This window comes from Tiliqua scincoides, chromosome 2 (genome assembly GCF_035046505.1).
Source record: "Tiliqua scincoides isolate rTilSci1 chromosome 2, rTilSci1.hap2, whole genome shotgun sequence".
NCBI classification, from domain to species: Eukaryota; Metazoa; Chordata; class Lepidosauria; order Squamata; family Scincidae; genus Tiliqua; species Tiliqua scincoides.
In genome coordinates, this window is record NC_089822.1 from 112,664,600 (window position 1) to 112,686,120 (window position 21,521).

The 21,521-nt window shown below is 46.5% G+C and overlaps 1 protein-coding gene across 1 annotated transcript; it reads right to left on the minus strand.

Annotated features, from left to right (window-relative positions):
- Positions 1-4: 4 nt before the first annotated feature.
- Positions 5-17,081, minus strand: KEAP1 (kelch like ECH associated protein 1). Its single transcript, XM_066615002.1, has 6 exons — positions 16,925-17,081; positions 9,232-9,894; positions 5,858-6,543; positions 3,330-3,535; positions 2,202-2,378; positions 5-989 (listed from the first exon to the last, which is right to left on the minus strand). Exons 2-6 carry the CDS (start codon positions 9,772-9,774, stop codon positions 823-825), a joined length of 1,779 nt encoding a protein of 592 aa, XP_066471099.1. The 5' UTR covers positions 9,775-9,894; positions 16,925-17,081; the 3' UTR covers positions 5-822.
- Between the last annotated feature and the right edge of the window lie 4,440 nt (positions 17,082-21,521).

The following is a 21,521-nucleotide window of genomic DNA, read 5'->3' on the forward strand; positions in this document are numbered from 1 at the left end:
TCACTACTAATCACAAAAAGTGTTTTATTTATGTGAGAAGTGTCATTCAAAAACCAGTTCATTTCAAGCCAGCTTGCCTATCAAGAGGCTGCACCAGCAGTGGATATGAAAACCACTAGTTATCACCAGTGGCCTGAGGGAGTATTTTTCTCTCAGGGTCGTACAAAAGTAGCATTGGGCAGGGCACAGCTAAGCTGCCATGTTCCCAGTACTCTTTTCACTTACCTGCAGACTACCAGCCACAGAGAAAAACTCTTAACAGCTTCCCCTCCCACCATGCTAGCTCTTTTGCATGTTGACATGTTGCCCAGTAATTTTTCAGAGGGGTATGAAAAAAGAAAATAAAGTAAATCTAAATTTGCTGTCAACACTCTGTTCAAACACATTTCAAAAGGGAAAGAATACCTTTTGTACAAGATATTCCTACCCATCTACACAAGGAGGCCAAATATGTCAATGGGCTGAGAGGACCCCATAATTAGAAATTCCTGCAAGGGCATTGGTGTCAAGCTCTCTCCATTAGTATTTTTTATAGGGAAAAACTATTTCATCCTGGTTGTCACATTGCTCCCCCTGCCCAGAACCAGGCAGACCAACAGGAGAGGCAACAAAAAAAATCAGCAGGTATAACTTTTCTGCTAAATGGAGGTGAGAACAGGCACCATCATTTCCTGCAGTTCAAATGCGCTTTGAAGTATCCTTGGCACTTTTCCTTGATTCTGGCAGAACAGGACTTAGCAGCAAGCATGTCTTAATACTGACTCCTTGTCCATTCACTTGCCTTCCGCTGTGTGAAGGAAAACTCCATCCTTCACGCTGCCCTCAACAATGGCAGTTCGGCTCATCCATTTGTTTGCGACAGGGCTCCATGGTGATGGCCACACCCACCCCGCTACGACCCGACGTCATGCATGTCACCTCGGTCCAAGTATCCAGAGTGGGATCGTAACATTCAACACTGTCCAGAAAGGTATTGCCATCATAGCCACCTGCAGGAAGAATGTACCAGCAATTAACAGGGCAAGCTTCATTCAACTCTCTGACAGGAGCTTGGCCCAGATGTGCCAGTCCTGTGGAAAAATGTGCCTTTTGAGGATGCAGGCTATGCTTGCCTCCTGAAAGAGCAAGAAATCTCAGAAGCTCCACTCCTCTGTTGACACTCCTCCTTTCCTGGATGCAGCTGTTCCCTGGGCAGAATGAAGGGGCTGACCAGCCACACTGGATCTCAGCAACCAGGGAAGGAGGTTGTAGTACTGAAGTTAGAAACAAGTCCCCCATTTGGGAAGCCTCTGGGCATTTCTAGCATGGCTCCAGCCACATAAGAAACTTCAGCCTATCTTGTCTGTGGATGGTGGTTTCACTGCTACCAACATGCACAAGACTACCAAGTTTCCCCTTGGAGTATCTGAAACCTTTTCATATACAGGCAGCCCAATCCAGTGGCACTCCCAGTGTGGTGATGCAGCTGTATCCACCTTACTCAGAATTGCACCAGTGATTTTACTGGCACACGGTGCAGTAGACATGGGTCAGGATAATGATGGCACCACTGTCACTACTACCCCCTTTCCAGGCTCAATCTGCCCTCCTTCCTACCCCCATCTCTGCCCTGTTCCACCTGCCCGCCCACCCATCTTACCAGTACTGCCAGGCATCCTCTGGCCACTGACACATGGGCCTGGTCTCTCACCACCTGTGACAGCAGTCAGGGTATGTTGGACCTTACACCACTGGCGCTTGTTCCAGTGGCTTAAGGCCTTAATAGGACTGAGCCATAAGTTACACATTTCTGATTAAAAAAAAAAAATAATAATGGCTACACTTTCAGCAATAGTAGTACTTCTTAGGGCCAAATTTCATAAGAATGTTTGGACCCTTTTTTTCTTCACTAGCACCAGGGATGGGAATGTCATTAAATGACAGCACAGGGAGCAACAGAAGTGCGAGGGCTCCCATCTCAGTTATATGCTTCCTCAGTTGCAGTGTTTCTCACACACGCACACACTATTTTTTTCTAAAATAACAAAAGCCATAAATGGGCCAAACTACTGTGTTCTCCATAACGTGTAATCTGACCTCTAGATTTGCTCATACTCATTAGCAAAAGGTAATTCAGCCCTACCTGTGCCCAGCCAAAAGAGTCTGTTGCCGTTAGTGCTCTGCCATCCCCCTTCCAGTGGAGATGTTCTGGCCAAACTTACCCAGCACATAGATCTTGCCCTGGTGCACAGTGACCCCGAGTGCACTCCGGCGGTGCTTCATAGGTGCAACAAAGGACCAGGTGTCTGTCTCTACATCATAACGCTCCATGCTATTCAGTTGGTCTGTGCCATCATAGCCTCCCATAGCATAGACGCAGTTATTCAGGGCACAAACCCCTGTATAAAATATAGCAATGTTCAGTCAGGCATGTCTGTCTTCACTATCATGAACCAACCACAAAGATGTGCACCACATAAACCAGTGTTCTTCAACCTGTGGGTTGCAACTCCAATGGGGTTGCAAAGCCTCATGTGGGGGGGGGGTTTGTGGCAACCTTTCAAAGCCTGTGCAAGAGAGGGCTTGGATTCAACCGAATAATGGGAGACTTATCAAAACTGAGTTTTTAATATAATCCTGCACAGCCTCTTGCTGTTTTTTTCCTGCGGCTTCTAAGGCCAGACCCGCTGCTACCTCACAGGGTACTTGTAAAGATACAAGTAGGGGGGAAAATGGAGCAGGTGGGGGTGGGTCAACAGATTGGATTTCAAGAGGGGTGCAGAATTGGCACCGGGTTCCCAGTCTCATAATTTATTAAGGGCGGCTGTTCATGGCATGAGAAAGGTTGAAGATTCACTGACAGATGTTCCCAAGACATTCATTTGATCCACCTAACTGGACAGCATTCTCAATCATGAGACTGATTTTTGGGGCCCCTGAAAGTGGCTGTTTTGTGTAAGGAGACAGAAAGCTGGCATTAGTATAGGGTGGATCTTGGCACCAGGGCAGCCTGCCCATCAGCAAAATGAAGGTTAGAATTCCTTACAACTGGCAGGTGCTCCATGCCCCTCAGCCCTGCTCCAGCTGAGTTTCAGCTCAACCTAGGCCTCCAGTGTAGCAAGAGTTAGGCAACTCTCTTTCATTGCTGAACAGAGATCAAAGACTTATTTCCCACCACAGCCAAGAGTCAACATCACAACCATTCTCCCAGCAACAGGCAAAGAACATGCTAAAGGCATGTTCACTTCCACTCATGGCCAAGGAGGGGGGAAAGTCCTGGTATACTCCAATTTCAGTACAATCAACAGCTGAAGCAGTCACAGTCACACACTTGCCATGATCACTCTCACCTGCTCCACTCCGAATGGTCTTCATTGGGGCAATCGGCTCCCATTTGTCCTGCTCAGGGTAGTAGCACTCTGCTGAACTGTGGCGGCTGGTGCCATCATAGCCACCCACAGCATATAAGAGACGGTTCAGCACAGCAACCCCAACACCAATCCGCTGTGTTTGCATGGGTGCTACTAACTGCCACTCATCACGCTCTGGCTCGTACCTGGAGAAATGAAAAACTCATTCAGGGCAATATAGAGACTAAAGATTCTGATGATGATTCATGAGGCAGCTGAAGGCTGCAAAGAAGACTAATAACATTTTAGGTTACATTAGTAGAACCCAAAGCTTCTAAATCATGAGAAACAGTGGTTCCACATTACTCCACACTGGACAGACCTCACCTGTGTCCAGTTCTGGTCACCACACTGTAAGGAGGATTCTGCCAAACTGGAGCAGGTTCAAACAAGAGCTACAAGAATGGTCAGACTTTTGGAAAACAAGACCTATGAGAAAAGGAGACAAGAAGGCTGAAGAGGCTCTTTAGATAACTGGAGGGTCGTCACAGGGAAGAGGCAAAGATTTGTTCTCGGCTGCCCCAGAGGGTAGAACTAGATCTAATGGACTTAAGTTGTAGGATGTGAAATTCCAGCTGGATATCAAGAATAAATTTTTTACTGTTAAGAATTCAACAATGGAACCGATGACCAAGGGTGGGGGAGGGTTCTCCCTTGCTGGAGGTTTTTCAAGCAGATGTCTGACAGGCACCTTTTGCAGATGCTTAATTTTCCTGCTTCAAACAATGGGATGGACTAGTTGGCCTTGAAGAAGCCTTCCAATAGGCTTTTATGCTCTGGTTACCTGCTCTAGCGATTTTATGAACAGGATAGAGCAGGTAGCAGAAATGGGGGAAGGGAAAGAGTCAAATCGCAACCCTCTGCCCCCCATATATATTGGCACAAGTGGGTTACAGAGGGAAGGATGATGAGAACAGATTTTCTAGAAGGAGTGAACCCATTCTAAGTCTTGAGTGCAAGGCCCTGGCCCTCACCATCTGGCCCCTCCTCAAAATGAGGATACCATAGAAGGAAGTGCTGTCCAAGGGGCTTCCACTTTGATCTGCTGAGCCTCAAAAGGAGCAACAAGCATCAACTATGCTACACCAGAGGACTTTCCAGACATGGCAAAGCCTCAGAAGAACTCTTTTCTTGTGCTTTCTCTAAAGAGCCAACCAATAACTTAATAGTAGATGAGAGTAGATTCCCTTTCAAATCCTATCAGTTTACCCATTCCAAACAAAGAAAGGAACAAAAAATGAGAGAGAAAAGATATATTCTAGCAGTCCTGGCAGTAAAAGGACAAAAAAAATGTTCAGTGGAATGCAAATACATGTTATTGGTTTAAAATTAAAACTGGGAGTGCCTTCAATTAACTAAGTGCCTCCCCTATGATTTTTCACCTCTGCTGGTACTAGATTGGATCCGACAGTTTAGTTCCTGCCCTAAATCCCTTCTGCTTTGAATCAGCTTTGCTCATTCATGTCTTCAGGGAGTTCTGCATATCCACAAACTCTACCACCCTCCTCTGGAGAGTGACCACATTCAGACTCCATTCATCTGGGTTTCAGGGCAGCAGGCTGAAAAGCACCACTTGCCTGCCTGCCTCCCCTGTCCTTTCAGTTCAGGGCACATCCCCACAGCTGGGTGGGGATCCTTCTCAATCTGTCCCTCTGCTTTTGATCAGCTGTTTCCTATTTCTTTTTCCTTACCTACAAGCACCTGTCGCTTTTAGTGAAAAGGTTGCTTTCCCAGAAAGCAGCTTCTGCCACTCCCAACAGTCTTGCCAGGGTGCAACCCATTCGCTCACAAAATGCACTCAGAAATATGCAGTCACACTAGACATGCAACCCCACCCTCATTATCCATTCATTTAAAGGCACTGACAAGCGCCACGGCTAGATATGAATGAAAGTGGTCCAACTGTTTTTTTCCAAGAAAACAAGCATCTCAAGGACACAGCTTTTAAGAAGACCCCAAAGTTCTCAATCTGCAGAGCTCTCCATAACACACTCTGCCATGCTAAATTTCTAAATACTGAGCAGTTTTTATGTGAAAAGACATGAAAAAATGCAGTGCCCACATCTGCATTCTTGAGGTTCAGCCCCAAGGACTAAACTACATGTAGTTTCTACACCTTTGAATGGCTCTATATTACTTTTTCATTCTGCCCAATAAGGAGTTTTCTGTAGTTTGAAGGCTTCTACACATTTCACAGAAAGTGGTCCAAGTAAATTTTTGTCCTCTGGGACCAGTATGGAAGCAAATATGAAGTATTACTCGGGGCTTGGATTCTTAGAAAACCTGACCCAAGTTCAAGTGTCTGTATGGAAAATCTTGGGTTTCTCTGGTCATTCAGCACTTGCACATGTGGCCCTACAGACCAGCTCAAGGGATGGGATATGCGGCAGAACTCAAGAAACCCAAGCTCTTCTCCAACTCTGAAATGACAGGCTTTTGCTCTCCAACAATGCACATTTTCCTCTCACCTCTCCACGCTGTTATGATGAATGCACCCATGAGAGCCACCCACTGCGTAGATCATGCCGTCAATCACCCCTACGCCAATCCGGTTGCGAGGCACACTCATAGGAGCACAGGGAGACCACTGATTGGTCATGGGATTATAGCAGTCAATGGCATTCGAGTCCATGTTGCCATCAGGTGAGTTGTTCCTCCCACCCACTGCATAGAACAGCCCGCTCACCACACAGCCAGCCAGGCCACTGCGGGGCACCTGCAGGTCAGCCAGCCGTATCCAGGAGCCATCGCAAGGATTGTAGGCCTCCAGGTAGCTGAGAGACTGGCGATAGTAGCCACCTGCTGTGTAGATGAGCTGACCCACTTTGGGTGCACGGCAGGGCATGTCCTTGGTGGGCTTGTGCAGAGTGAGGTCCTGGAAGATCTTGGCCAGGTAATCCTTGCAGCGCGAGTCCGACCGAAGAATTTCACATTTCTGCAGTTGCATCTGGAGGAAATGTGGAGTGAGTGAGTGGCAGCGCACGGCCTTCAGCAGGGCCTGGACATAGAGCCGTCTGTTCTCACAGTCATACTTCACCCAGTTAATGCAGGCATGGAAGACCTCCGACTCACAGCGCACATTCAGTTCATCCCGACTGATCAATGTCACCAGCTGGCAATGCGAGAGGTTGAAGAATTCCTCCTGCTTAGACACCTGCATGGGGAGACAATGAGCATGACCACAGATTCCCAAAACTCTGCAGAAGGGAAACGAGCAGGGGAACACACACTCCACTTTTGCAAGCACACCTTTTGGCAAATGTTTCAGGCTTCACCACTGCTCTGCAAAGCACAGCTGGTGGAGCACAGTGGTGAAGAATTGTGAGGCAGGAAGTCCATGTTCTGCATCTCATTTTAACCAAAAATTGCCTTAGGCAAGCCATACTCTTAAAAATCTGGCCTATGCATGCAGCAGAGTGAGGTAGGAATGAAGTAGTACTCCTTCAGACTACCAGTAGGAATACTGCATTTGAATGTTCTCCCATTTATAAACTCCCTGCTCAGGGGGAAGGGAGAAGTGAAGCTGACAGAGAGAATGATTGATGAATTGTTAGCTGGCTGCTCTCTCTGGCATTATTAAACGACTGTTTTTCTTTAATTTAAAGGGTCCTTCTCATCAGCTTTGAGATAGAAAAACCTGTGGATACTTAGGTTATACCTGTAATCACTTGTATGACTATCTCTCTGCAACAGTAAAAAGCAGTTTTTTAAACTATGATTTTAAAGGGGTGCATTTTTCCCCTTCTCCAGGGATCAGTACATTCCTTCTCATTTGCAGGGGTCATTCGTGTTGAGTCAAATTCGTGTATAAAAAAAAATCAGTGTATAACAAGGCTGGACCTGTATATCTTTTTTTAAAGAAAGCTCAGTTTATATACCAAAGGAATAAAAAAAAGAAGAAATGGCTGAAGAAAACAGCGGCTGTGAGATGCTGGTGAACTGCAATGGAGATGACCTGACTTGTGCCGTTAGCGGAGGGAAACCAGAAGAGTACAAGAGGAACATTAGACAGGAAAAACCAATAATTTTGCAGCTCTGAGGCAAAGATTTCAAACTGATAATCTGGCAACATTGCTAGGAACTGTGCACAAGGAGAAGATACTGTTTTGCAGAGCTCCTGATGGCTCCCCAGGCATAGTAGTTGAGGCAAGGTCTTTGTTCAAGACCTCTGAATACCAGAGCTGTGAAAGGAAATGTCCACAGATTAAGAAGTCAAGAAGCAGGCAGCTGCTGCCACCATGGACACCTCCTCTGTTGATCTGTCTGAGGTGACCCTTGAAAGGTGAAGAAGTTGCCAGTGTATTTGCTGGATTGCTGCCGGAACTGAATTGGCCATGCAAGCACAGTCCCCTCTTTCCCTAGCACCTTTAATGATATTATTTATGGGTAGTGGGGTGTATGTGTGAGAAATGGCTGGTCTCAAGGGCATCAGGTCACTGCTGAGCAGCAAGCTAAATGTGCTAGACTAACAGCAACCTGGCATAAACAACATCCTCAACTGGGAGTCACCACAGAACAAGAATAGGATGTTTGCCAAATAGCCTGAACCACAGGAGCTCCGTGGAGAACCCAGGTACGTACCCTGAATCAGTTGTGCATGCAGACTTGGGGGCACTAGGCAAGGGGAGATGGTGGCCCCTGGAACACTGGTCTGCCTCAGTTTTCACTGATTGTTTTTAGTTGGTTTGCTGTTTAAGAGCAGCTTACAGATGAATTTGCAATGTTTAGAGGTGTTTGATAATTGGGTTATTTACCTTACTCAGTAGCCCACTGTATTCATTAAGACTTAGGCTGTAAGTCTAAGTCTTACCCAGCAGAAACAAACACCTGTAGCAATGCTATTTTTGTAGGTTTCTTATGGTGATTTATGCATTTTGTTTTTTAACATTATGGTTTTTTTGTAAGATGCTTATGAAAATACTGGATAAATGCAGTCAACTACTTCCACAACCACCCCTTCCAATAAGATAGCAAAGTTGGGAAATATATTTTAATATATTTTAAAACATTTTGTAAAAGTCAATGTCACTGATTCATAATAAGAGCCTGCCATTGGCAAGAATGCCATGTTCCTACACAAGCACCAAGAACACACGAAATGCAACACCGGGCACAGAAACTAACTTCTCAAGTCTCAGCATTCCATTTTTTTTTAAAGGCAGACAAGTTTCAAGCTTTCATGGTTATCAAGCTTGAATATGAAACATGTGACATTGGCTGGTGAATTTCAGAAGCCCCAGAGGTGACTGAATAAGATTTGCAGTAATCAAGAGGTTACAACCTCTGTATGTTCTTTGTGTAGATTCTTGACTCTTCCCCCCATCCCATGGAAAAGAGTAGCAAAATAAACTATGAAAGATGGCCAAAAATATTCAGATGTGCAAAATTCAGCTTTTCTTGAAGCAGAAATAACACTCTAGAGCAGGGGTGTCAAACTCATTTCATACAGAGGGCCAAACAGCATTCATGATGCCTGCTGAGGGTCGGAAGTGCTGTCATTAAACAGGTCATGACCAAAAATAAGCACTTTTCCTCACTTGGGAACTCATTAGCTGCAAATGACAGAAGAGAAAATATACATATCTTGATCGTATTCAAGATATGCGAGAGCTCAATTTTCAAGCAGGCTGCGCTTTCAACAGTAACCTCAGAATGGGTCAGCAGCTGAGAGCCTGAGGGCCAGATAAAAAGCTTCCGTGGGTTGCCGGGCCTTATGTTTGACATCCCTGCTCTAGAGTAACCCACCCTTTCCTGACAACAGGTACAGCCACCTACACTGTCCATTCCCACAAATCTTTGACCATGTTTAGCCAGCACATCTTCCCCTTCCACCAGCACTTACCTCCCCAAAATGCATGTAGATGTACTCTCGTGCCCGCTGGTGCAGTTCAGTGCAGCTGATCTGCTCGGCGAAGTTGGCAATGCCAATGGCATTGCTGGGGTCCAGTTGCTGAACCAGGAAGTCACAGCAGGCTTTGACCACACTGTCAATCTGGTACATGACAGCTCCATTCATGACATGCAGTACACACTTCTCACCCACCGAAATGGAGGCAGTGTACGCGAACTCAATGAGACGCTCCATCACCTTGGGGTGGATGCCTTCGATGGTCACGATCTCCATGCCTTGTTCCCGGAGGCCCATGGTGAACATGGCCTTGAAGACAGGGCTGGAGGAGGCCAGCACAACCTTGTGGGCCTGGAAGTCCGCTGGGGGAATGTCTTTGTACTTGACCCGCAAGGTGACGTCACACAGCTGCTGGCTCAGGCGCAGCTGATTCATGATGCTGAAGGCTTGCTTTGTGTGGTCCTCCAGGGTGTAGCTGAACGTGCGATTGCTATTGTGTGAGGGAGTCACCTCCGCCTTGCACTCTGGGGAGTACATCACAGAAGCAGCCTCACGTTCATTGCACAATGGAACAGAGGAAAAAGTAGAAGCAGCAGCACCACCAGCTAGGATTGTGGGTTTACTACAGAGACCCAGCGTGCACCAGAGTTTCCACACCTGTACAAAGAGATGCAAGAGATCTGGTTAGGTGCAACTTCAGGCTTTCACCCACTCTTCCCGTCACCTAATAGGAACAATGGGGACAATTCCCCCTGAGCAATCATCACTGCCTGCCCCTGTATCATCAACAGCATTCACAAGCCCTTCTACACAAGTGAAAGCCTGGGGTTCTCTTGTGTGATCTAATTGATGTACATTTGAAATTAATGGGCCTTATGAAATTAAAGGGCAATAGCTGCTTAGAGGTAAGACAGCCAGGAAGTGAGATCTGCACTCAGGGTCAGACACATGTTATGGGGAATGCATGCACCAGCCAATTGTATTTCTTTTTCCTTTACAAATGCTAGCAGATAGTCCCAAAATGGGCTGAAACCACAGTGGTGGGGATTAGGCTTTAACATTTTGACCCCACCACATCCAATTTTGATTGTGTAACCTCCTACAAATGAACACTTTTCCACATAGCATGTGGGGTGAACGACTGGGATGGGAACCACGGAGGCAGCAAACAATCAAAGCCCCCCCCGGTCACATTTTCATTATGCTTTGGATTAGGTTAACAGCATTATTTTTTTTCTTTTAGAACAGAAAAAAACAGGCCTGCACATGCACTCCCCCATAATATGTAGTTGAGCCCTTTGCAGTGGCAATGGACTTGTGAGTCTGAAAGTCTCCACAGCACCAAGCACAGCCCATGTTAGGGTGTATGACTTGTTGAGAATGTATATACTACTTCCTTCATCAAGGAAAAGAAGTTTCCATGCCAACACTATGAGCAGTCAAGTTATAGCAAGGAACCTGCAAGCATCGGTGCAAAGTGTTGCTTCAGATAACAGTCTCCTCTCTGGAGGAGGACTAACAGATGCAAAGCACTTTTAAAACAACTGAGTCAGGTATGCTGTCGGACAGGGCTATCACTCACTCAGCATTCTACAGCCATACTGCTCAACACAAGTACCTGTCTCTCCATTCACAAGAGAAGTGCTACTTTTCCGCCTCTCTCTTTGTTTAACAAAAGGTGTGGACTTCCTTGCTTCTCTTAGGGGTTCAGTGCTACAAAGAGTTGTGCTTGCCAGCCATAATAAACTAAAGTTCACACATTGCTCACTGTGAGTCAGCAAGTTAACCAACAACTGTATCCTTGGATGCAGAGCAATTTTTTTTGCTGTACTCCATTTTGCCCAGTCATCTGATGCCCACTGAGTCTTGTTATGCCATCAGCAAATATAGCACTACAATATAAATCCAAATCTCATCCAGTGTTATTTCTTTATGAATACTGATATTATGCAGGTAATAATCTTTCTGCAAGGCACTCTCTGATTTATTGTTTAATAATATGTACTATTAAAATGTTTATTTTTATGCCAGTGTAATAAGGATTACATAAAGCACAGCAAAAGACCACTGCCCAGTCAACTTACACTCTGCATAACACTGTAACATATAGTCCATTCCATACCAAGGCAGCCTGCATTGTATTTTTGTAGTCATAAACAGAATTAAACTTCATCATCCGTGTCATAAATTACCTGGTAGATAGGTAACACTTCTATGCATATTATCTCAGGAATTTTTCAACAACCTTGGAAAGTAAGCAAGTATTATCATCTCCATACAGCAGATTGAGAAGCTAAGGCTGAGGGAATAGTGTCTTGCGAGAGAGGAGTTCATGACAAAAGTGAGATCTGAATTGGGGGCATCCCCTCTGACCCTGAACCAGCTTTCTGTACTTAAAAACAAATATATGGGTATCCACTCCCCCACTATCTCAAGGAGCACAGGTTTTCCTTCTGGCTTGGGGGAGAATAAGAGAACTTAAGGATTTAAGAGGACATCAGTGCCTACAGCTGCACTCTAAAAGTCACATCAAACACAAGCAACTCCTTACAACAGAAAAGCACTTCAGTACTGGGAAAAGGTGTGCAGACCACACCGACTGTTAATTTTTCACTTCCTTTTTGTTTAAAATGAAACATGTTCTGAAAGAGGTACTGCTGCACCTCTGCTGAGGAGAAAGGGGCTAACAGAAGGCAAATCCTTGGAGTTAGTAGCTATGCTGGGGACCCAGTGAGAAACCCCCAAGGTCTGCATTCACCCTTCCCCAGTGCCCCTTAGTCTACGCTTGTTTTTTCTCATACAGAAGTGCTTTTTGAGTAGGAAAGAGGTTGCCCTAGAAACAGCACTGAAATCAGCCTGGAAAATGAAAACAGACCGCACCTCCAAGGAGCTTAATGGGGATGCATAAACAATTTGAATTTTTAATATACCTCTCTATAGCACTCCACAAAAGATTCTCCCAAGTTCAGGCAGAAATGCAATTGAAGCTGCAGAAACGGGCTGAAAAACGAATAAACGGTACCATGCTAGGCCTTGTAGCTTCGTCACATCACTTATGGCCTTGTACACTCAGTCCCATTTCTTGCCCTTGGACTGACACAGCATGTGGCCAGGCTTCCTGGATGGAGGTAACTTTGTTCTTGCTTCAGCAGGGCAGAGGTCAGTTGACTTTGCTTCACTGTTTTTTGCCTTTCCGTGACTTCTGAGCTGAACATCAGCTGTCCCAGCTTCCCTATGGGCACTATGCTGATTCATTGGCAGTAATTCTTTCCTGAACTGATCTTGGCCATCCCTCCTTCAGGCCAGTCTAGAGCACTCCAGGTCATCAAGTAGGCCCTCTACACTAAGAGAGAAGTGATCACAAGACCTTCCTCAGCCCAGCCCGAGGGGCTCAGCAGTAATTCTCTGTCTCAACTTAAACAAATAAAAGGCTTGCTCTTTGGAACCACAACTGAAGGGCGCACAACACTGAGCAGAGTTAGAGAATCAGACCAAAGGCAAAAACTGTCCACTGTGAAGACAGCAGTGTCAGCCAATCCTTGACAGTTGCTTCTGTACACAAACTATGCCACAGCACATGGAATTCACAAAAGCTAAGAAAAGACTGGAATCCTTACCATTTTAAAAAGGCCATGCTCAAAATATAAGGGGTGCCTCATCACACTGTGGGGGCTCACAATAATGCAGGGATCCACAGTACCATGCACATGTATGGCTAATGCACACACTAGCTAATGTGGCCCAGGATGCAGCAGATAGTGCCATAAAGCCCCCCTCCATACATAGCACTGAAGAGCCCGCCTCAGTGTGCATGGGGAAGTTTTCCAAAACAATGAAGGTGGAGTCCTCAGCCCTCCCTCTTACACCTGTTTAGCGAGACATCTACTGAGCTTGGGGCAGGGGGGGCGCCTCTAAGAATCTTCAGTTATTCTGGGCTTCTAACACCAGAATAAGAGATTCCAGGACCAGGGAGTGAAGAGTAATACAAGACATATGAGGTAGACATTTTTCCTATCCTTGCTCCCATTTTTAATAGTCTTAGGTTCCCATAAAAATTTTGGTCAACTAATAACTGTTGTGAGCTTCCTTGCAAAGGTGTGTTTATATGAGATTTTACAAATACACTAGATGAGCTCTTGTGGAATCCAAGACACAGTGGTGAGATGCAACTCTTGTTTCTAGAGGCAAGTGGTTTCCTCTTCAGAAGTGGTCTCCAAAGTTTGGAGACTTTGCTGCACAATGGAAAAGCCCTCCCCATCATGAGCAGCACTTACCATTCTGCTGCACTGCCGCTACTCTTTCCAGCCGATCTGTACACAAGGATGCTCTAGGCAGTCATGTCTGCTGCCCATGGACCCAGCAGGCTTTGCGTTCAGATTTCCAGGCAGATGCAACTGCCCAGAGCGTCCTTGTGTACAGATCGGATGGAAAGATTAGCAGCAACGCAGCAGAACATAAGCGCCACTCACGCTAGGGAGGGCTGTGCCATTGTGCTGGATCCAGCCGCAGTTTGGCGAGCCCTGCTCTTCAGCAATTCACAGCACATCCCTATCCATATCTACTCAGAAGGAAGCCCTACTGAGTTCAATGGAACTTACTTCTAGATAAGTGTGTGTAGGATTGCAAATGCATCCAGACATGAGACTTGCCTCTAAAACAAGAGCTTAACAGGAGCAGAGAACCACATACCCTTTTGGCATTGTTTGAATGCAACACAAAAGTAACCCTACCAAAAAGTAAGTGAAAGTAGAAGATTTGGGTGCTATTAAGTGCAGTGAAGCAAGGGGCAGACAGATCTGCCCAACAGATTACAATCTGTTGGGAACGTTCTCCTCTGCAAACCCCACTGAAATAAACAGAAGACATGCATGAGCATTGGTAAGGAAGTCTTGTAGCCTAGGCACCAGTCCTTTACAGAACAGAAGTATTACATACTTAGGTCCATAAGTCAACTAGCTCAATGAACATTTCCCAATTGTTTTCTCGATGCAGAATTTGGACAGAAAAGGAAATGAAGGGTGCACCTGTGTATACAGTTGTATTTAGCATCACAACTGCTAAATACATTAAGCTTTAAGAATAGATTAAGTGACCCTCAAAATTTTATACTTCTATATGTGATTTTCCACCCATTCACAGAGAGGAAGGCCTCTACCTGTACTCCCACCCCTAAGTTTCAGAATCTAGGCCTCTCAGAAAGAATAAGTTAAAGCTTGCTTTCCTTAAGTCAACAAACTTAGTCCAGGACACCGATTTTTCATTTACCCCCATAGGAAAATAAAGCACCTTCCCTTCCCTTACGTGTTTTTAAACCTAGAAGCCCACAGATACTGGTCATAGCAGCCTGCTTAGGTCTTGCAAATGGAACTCTAACAAAGTTCCATTCCCTCCCTGCTTGTGGATGTTAAGAGGAACAGGAGCTGTACAGTCAATGTGTCTGCAGAAACCACACACTCCCAGCCTGAGCTTGGCAGGCTTGTTTAGGGAGAGGGCTACATGCAAGTTCAGCAGAAAGAGGCAGGGAGTCCTTGAAACACGCCAGGAAATCTTGCCAGCCACTAGCTCTTTCCTACAAGCAGCTGCTACGTGTTGCAATTCCAGCTGAAGCAGGCAGTCGTCATCCTCCTCCTCCTCCTCCTCCTCCTCCGGCTTTTCAAGTCCCACCAAAGGCAGGACAAAGCAGCAGTGCTTGGAGAGAGACAATAAGCAGGGAATTGGGTTCAGTGCACCTAGAACAGCAACATGCGCTGTTCAAACTTTGCACAAAGGATGTTCAGATTCCTATTGCCCATCAATCACTGCTTTAAACAAGAAACAACTTTGGAAAGGCCTATCAACATTAAGGAATTCTTACAACTACCCAGACTTGCATGTCCCTAGCTTACAAGCACCTGGTTGGATTCCGTGGGTGAAAGCCAAATCATCCTGATCACTTTTTCCAGGTTTTCCACATTTAATTTCTCTTATGACAACTGCCTATGATAATATCCATTACAAAGTCTGGTTCCTCTCCACGGAAGCATGAACGCATTACAACCAAGGTATAGGAGTCTTTTTTTCCCTTTAAAAGGTTAAGTGTAAACATGAGGACTGCAAACTTTAGTTGGTAGATTAACCAATTGAAATTTTACTTGACTCAGGGAAAGAGTGAGGCTATGAGTCAAGGACTCAATTTTTCTTTTCTGAGTCCCTTCTAGTTCTTGAACATTTCTTTAATGGGGAATGAAAATGAAAGTAAAAAAGGCGCCCTTTGCTCCTGTTTATCAAATAAAGTGACTGTTGCTTCAATCTTACCAAAAAGCACTGATGCAAGTGAGCTACAGTTTCCCAAGGTACGAGATTTCAGTCTCTTCAATTGCTATTAGGAAGGGTTCAGAGAGATTGCTGCTCTGGCTGGCTTGGAGTCTTATCAGGCTGATGGCCAGACAGTAAGCTGGGATAGCAGAAAGTCAGTGGGTGCTGCTGTTTAAGTACAGCAGCAACTCTTGCTCATTTATATGTTTTTCAAAAGAGTTATCCCATTTGGATATTTCTCTACAGTAAAAAAAAAAAGCAGCCTAAGTACTTTTCTGTCAAGTTATACAGTTTTTAATATTATTTATAGGTGTTTATGGGTCCCCTTTTCATCAGTTAAAGAGCAGGTGCTTAATCACCTAAAAATAATGATAGCGGTTGACTGCTCAAGTAAACATGCCTCTTTCTTTCGAGGCTGAGCTGGCAACTGCCTGCGTGTGGGTGGAGAAGAGGTTACAGGCTGGTTGTTGACATCACTGGGATGGCAGGGGCCTGCACTAAACACACTACCACCACAGTGTTCTTCAGTCACGGACTGCAGCCCTACCCATGAGAAGTACTCCAATAATCAAGAAACCACCTCAGCAGTTTCTTCCACATGCCACCCTAAGGTACTTCAATTTCTTCAACCTCATCCCCTTCCTTTATCCCTTAGAGAGGACATTTGGTGGCTGTACCATATGATCTTACAAGGCTATTTGAGAAAGGGCATGTCTCTCAGGCTGTGTGTGCAATTCTGTGCACAACGAGAGCTGTGCACCCTCACAGCAACAGTGCCAGGGGCATGCTTGGGGTATGCCTTGCAGATGGTCCACTGCCTGACCACCACCCCAAGTTTCCCACTTGGAATGGGTTCCGTAGTCCAGTCTGCTTAACTCCTCCCCTCCTCCAAGGCTTAATCCTACCTCCCCTTCACAGCCCTTACTCCCTCTGCACTCAAGAATCTTTACACACACCCCTTATTCCAAGGTGTCTGCTCCCAAGATACACAAGACGCTTTACCCCCACCCCAGGGCGTCTGCACCCAAGATACGCAAGAACCTTTATATGCACACAGCCCAACAGCTGCTTCAAGCCATTTCACCTGCTGTGCAACAAAGGCAGACTCTACCAAAGGGATCACCTGAGCTCCGATTGCCAGGGCAGGGGGGAGCTCAAGTCCGCCCCTCCCGGTCAACCAGCAGGAGCGAGTCCGCCCCAGGCCCCCGATTCCCCCTCCGCAAAGGGTCTCCAGGCCCCCCGGCTGGTTCCAACAGCCTCAGGAGGACGGCGCCGCGAGACGGGCTGGCTGGCCGGCCTGCCGGTGGGCGCTGCACTCTCCAGCAGTAGCAGCAGAGCAGGCAGAGCGCAAGCCCTCCTCTGTGCATGTGCAGAGGGCCGCGCCGCTACTCACTCCTCCAGGGCTGCCCCCTCCAGCCTCCTCTGCTCCTTCCTCCGCCGCCTCCTCCGCTCCTTCCTGCGGCGTCCGGCCGAGCGCTCCTTCCGCCCCGTCCCTCCATAGTGCAGGCAGCAGCCACTGCTGCCGCGGCGGGTGGAGAAGGAAGCGAGCGGGGCGGGCGGGAGCGAGGGAGGGAGGCGTGTAAGTCACCATGACTAAGCAAGAGGGAGAAGCAGCCGCCCTGCCTTCAGAATAAGAGTCCCCGGGCCGGGCCCGCCGAGGGGGAGGGCGCTCCGTCCAGCCTGCCTGCCTGCCTGCCTGCCTCCCCTTTCTCTGCCCCGAAGGCAGGCGCTTGCAGTGCGGCGGGCTCTTCGCGCGCTCCGCACAGACCCGAGCGGCGGGCTCCTCCTGCCCTGTTGCAAGCCGCCTCGGGCGCCTCTCTCGCGGGAGGCGCTGTTGCAAAGCCGCTCCGGGGCTGCGCACGTGCTGGCGATGATCAGGAGCGGAGCTGCCGCCAGCCTCCCGTTTCCACTGCTGAAGGTCCTCCCCGTGGGCCCGGCCCGGCCCGGCCCGGCCCGGCCCTGCCCAACTCTGCAGGGCCGACGTGGCCCTGCCCAGGGGGCATGCACTGCAGTCAGGGAGGCTTCCTCAAGTTAGGGAATGTTTGTCCCGTTCCCTCGAGGCTGCGCTGCAATTGCATCCGCGCTGGAAGGGGCTGGGCCCTGCATGCACTATTAGGCCCAAGGAACCGTTTCCTTTTGTACTCAGATTGGAAGTGTGTGTTCCACACGGTAGATGACATTTTTGTCCAAGCCTTTTTTCTGTAGTGTGGGGTGGGCTTGTGCTCATTTCCACATACAGGCTCTGTGGTGTGTACCTGCACAGAGATGGTTAAAAATGTCAAAGAGGCACCCACGTGGATAACAGTGAAAAGAGCTTTTCTCATTATGTTTATGCAATTATTCCAGAATCCAGACACCTTCCCCTCCCAGGCAGTCCAGATAAGGGATACTCAACCTGTACTGTTTCATCAATATTTGTTCCAGCCGATAATTGAAGATCCTTCAGTTATGTTTACTCAACAGCAAGTTGCCCTGCAACTTTAGAAGCCTTCTCTTTGCAGCTTCTGCCCGTCCTGTTGCTCCCTGTTCAGGGCTGGGGAAATTAGTGATGAATTGGGAATTAATTACTAATCAATCAATCAATTTCTTTTCTCTGAGACATGGGAAAGCCTTTATCCCTTTTTTATTGTTATATTTTTATTTGACTGTAAACTTCATACATTATAAAATGCTGTTTTAATAATAGCACTGTGTCAATTCGCAGAGGATAATGCAGTTGGTCTCAGGCAGCAGATTCTGGAGTACCAGTAAAAGCCAGGTACAAATTATTTAAGGTTTTGTTTTCCCCTCCATCAGAACTCATTTGGTTTTGCTTCCTCAGGCACACAAATGTCCTGAGGTGGATTATCACAAGTGAGATCATGCTATGGGAATGTGCATTGGGGGGGGGGGGAGTTGAGGCAGAATTGCCTCTCCAGTCCTTCAAAAAGTGCCATTGCTGCTGCCACCATGTGAAGTATACAAGCACTTGCAACCCATGCAATCTGTTTTGAAGGAATCCAGTGGGGTGGTTCTGCCTCACCAGCCGACCTCACATCGCTCATCCCTGGATGCTGTGGTCCAGACTCACTAGCAAACTACACCATACCTACCACAGGAAAATAGGGACCCTTTGCTATACTTTGCCATCTCACACCAATACACCTCTCCATCCTCTTTGCAAGAGGTTCTTTTTTGCTTGCTGCATTTTGTATTTGTTTACAGTACTGTATTCTGAAACAACACATCCTGTGCTCCCTTTTGAAAGAGGGTATGTGAGTAATCCCTCTTTCCTGTGTGTACCCCACATTTTTGGCCTTCTAGAAATTGGTTTTTAGAAATAATTTGATTTCACAATGAATAAGGTGCAGTAAACCAATTCAGTACTGTCACATTTACCATCTGCAAAAGCACCAAACGACTCTTAAACGTAACCACAGTTACTACAGTAAGACCCCAAGATACATATTGGTTTGTTCAGAAGTTGGAACATTTGTATTGGCAACCTTCAGTCTCGACATACATAGATCAAAACAGCTGGCTCTCGCTGGTCTAGCACTACTGCACCTGTGCAAAATCACCACAACAGATGCACTGTGTGAAAGCATTGATGTAACTCAGATGTCCTTAACTTGGGGACCTAGCGTATATGGTCAAGCAGTTATTGGACACATAGTGGTGGAAGGGAAGCTATTGCACATGTGCCTACACTAAGGCCCCTTGAAAAGACCATCCTCCAAATCTCCCCATAAAGTGGGGCTGTCAAATATAAGACCCATGGGCCTGATGCAGCCCCTGGAAGCTCTTTATCTGGCCCCCATTATAATTGGGCTCTTCCAGAGCTGCTCTTTCAGCAGCCAAGGCTCTGGGAGAGAAAGGGAAGGAGGCCTCAAAAGGCATGGATACAGGGTAAGGGGCAGACCAAGAGGGACGAGAGAGGGCTGCTGAGGTGCTGGGGGAGTCCAATTATGCAGGCTGCCCTTTCAGCAGCATCACTTCTGCAGACCACTTCTCAGCTGCTGAGCTGCAAAGTGATGCCTTGGCAAAAGCTGCACTGCTGAAAGGCTGGCCAATGTGATGATTGGACTCTCCCAGTGTGAATAATTGGGTTCTCTCATAACTTGAAAATACAATAAAGATTTGTACACTTTCTCTCCTGTCATTTGCAGCTAATGAGTTTCTATGTGAGAACAAAGAGCTCATTTCTGGCCATCATCTACTTAATGACATCACTTCCTGTTTAATGATGTCACTTCATAAAGTATAAAGTATAATTTGACACATGTATTAGGTACTATATGATCCACCATCTAAAGTAGGGCTGTACCTTTAAGATCAATCAAACAAAACATAACAAAATATCAATCTGCAAGCTTTTGAGTTTTACAGAACTATTCATCAGGCAGGCAGTAAGGAAAGAACTGGTGGTGGCAGGGAGAGACGGTACACTGTAGGAGCCTCAATAGTCTCCCGCTTGTAAAATCTAAAGATGGAATTTAGCTGCCAATTGTTGGGGCTCCTACACTGTGACCCCTTACTCCCACTGGCCTTTAGCTTACCACCTGTCTGATGAAGAACTTGAAACTAGTTGTTTGATATTTTGTTACCTTTTCTTTTGTTCAAATAACTTTGATTGGTCCAGTACTTTTTTTTCTCTTCTGAACCAGTCCAACTTCCTTTGATTCTGCAAAATTAGATAGAGTAATTTATCAGGAAAAGAAATTAAAAAATAGAGGCTGTTCCTAGTAATAGGGACTCTGAGAGGTTAGACAATTGAGTCACAAAGATGTTTTCCAGGGTCTTTGGTTTCATTCCATGCAAATAAGCCAGTCATCAGTGATGTATTGTTCAGTTTCACTTTGTCATGCTTCTGTTGCTTTTCAGAACAAAAGCAGGAAGCTGAAAGAGACCTCACAGGTGGAAAGGACTCAGGTTACATAAATGCCCTCCAGGCCAGAAGTAAAGCAGTTTATGGCAATATAATTACCAAAAGCAAGCAAGGGATGTCTGTGTGTTGGTCTCACAGAACTTGGGGGATGACCAAAAATAACAACATTCATTTGGAAAGCCCCTGTCAAAAAGAGTCAGCCTAATAGCCCTAATTACCCTAGTAGGTGGACAACTGGATATTTTGTCCTCTTGGAACAAAGTCCCATTTCCCAGCTCTGTGAAAGTTTTTGTAAGCTTCCAAAACACACAGGAAACTTTGTGAAAGAAAGCAGAAAGGTCATTTTAGTACCCCAGGCCAGACGTTGCAATGAGATGCATGTAGTGCAAAGTTAGCTCAGGGAAACGTGACAGGAGGATGCCCTTGGTGCATTAGAGCAATGGTTCTCAAACTGGTGGGTCGTGACCCACCAGTTTGTGTAAAGGTTCCCCTGTCCCTTTAAGGGGGGGCGGGGGAGAGGCAGGGAAGCAATCCCCAGATTTGCATTTGTATTGGGGGGTGAGGGGGGGGCTCGTGACTTATGTAGGCAGGGCTGCAGCAGGCTGCAGGAGGTGCAGGAAGGCCTGCGCAGCGCTCCGCAATGCTTGTAATGTTTGGAAAAAGTGGGTGCAAAGCACTTCCATTTTGCAGGAGGCACTTTGCTCCTGCTGTTTCCAAATTTCCGAGCCTCGGGGGAGGGCTGTGCAGGGCTCACCGCACCTGCTGTAGCCTTGCCTACATAATGTAAGTCACAAGCACCCCCTCACCCTCTTTAGCCCCTCCCCCGCAAGAACTTACTGAGGGAGTAAAGCTCCCTCAAAGTTTGAGAAACACTGCATTAGAGAACAACAAACCACTACATGTACCCCAGGTTTCTCATGCATTTAATAAGGAACAATTGTGATGGTGGTAGATCTGACTAGATCTTCTGCCTAAGCACCTGTGAAGAATTGGGACATCACATAATATGAGACTGTGATGTGAAGCAGTGACTTGGAACACTTGTGTTGCAATTTATTAAACCAAAACTGAGGTTAGCCATTTAGATTGCTTTGACATGTTGAAAACTGTGGGTCTTAATTTC

Coding starts and splice junctions, on each gene's coding strand:
- KEAP1 (XM_066615002.1), bottom strand. CDS start 9,774: ATGTACTCCCCAGAGTGCAAGGCGGAGGTGACTCCCTCACACAATAGC. Junction 3,536..5,857: donor CATCATAACAGCGTGGAGAG/GTGAGAGGAAAA, acceptor TCATTTCTCCAG/GTACGAGCCAGAGCGTGATG. Junction 990..2,201: donor GGGCAAGATCTATGTGCTGG/GTAAGTTTGGCC, acceptor TTCTTCCTGCAG/GTGGCTATGATGGCAATACC.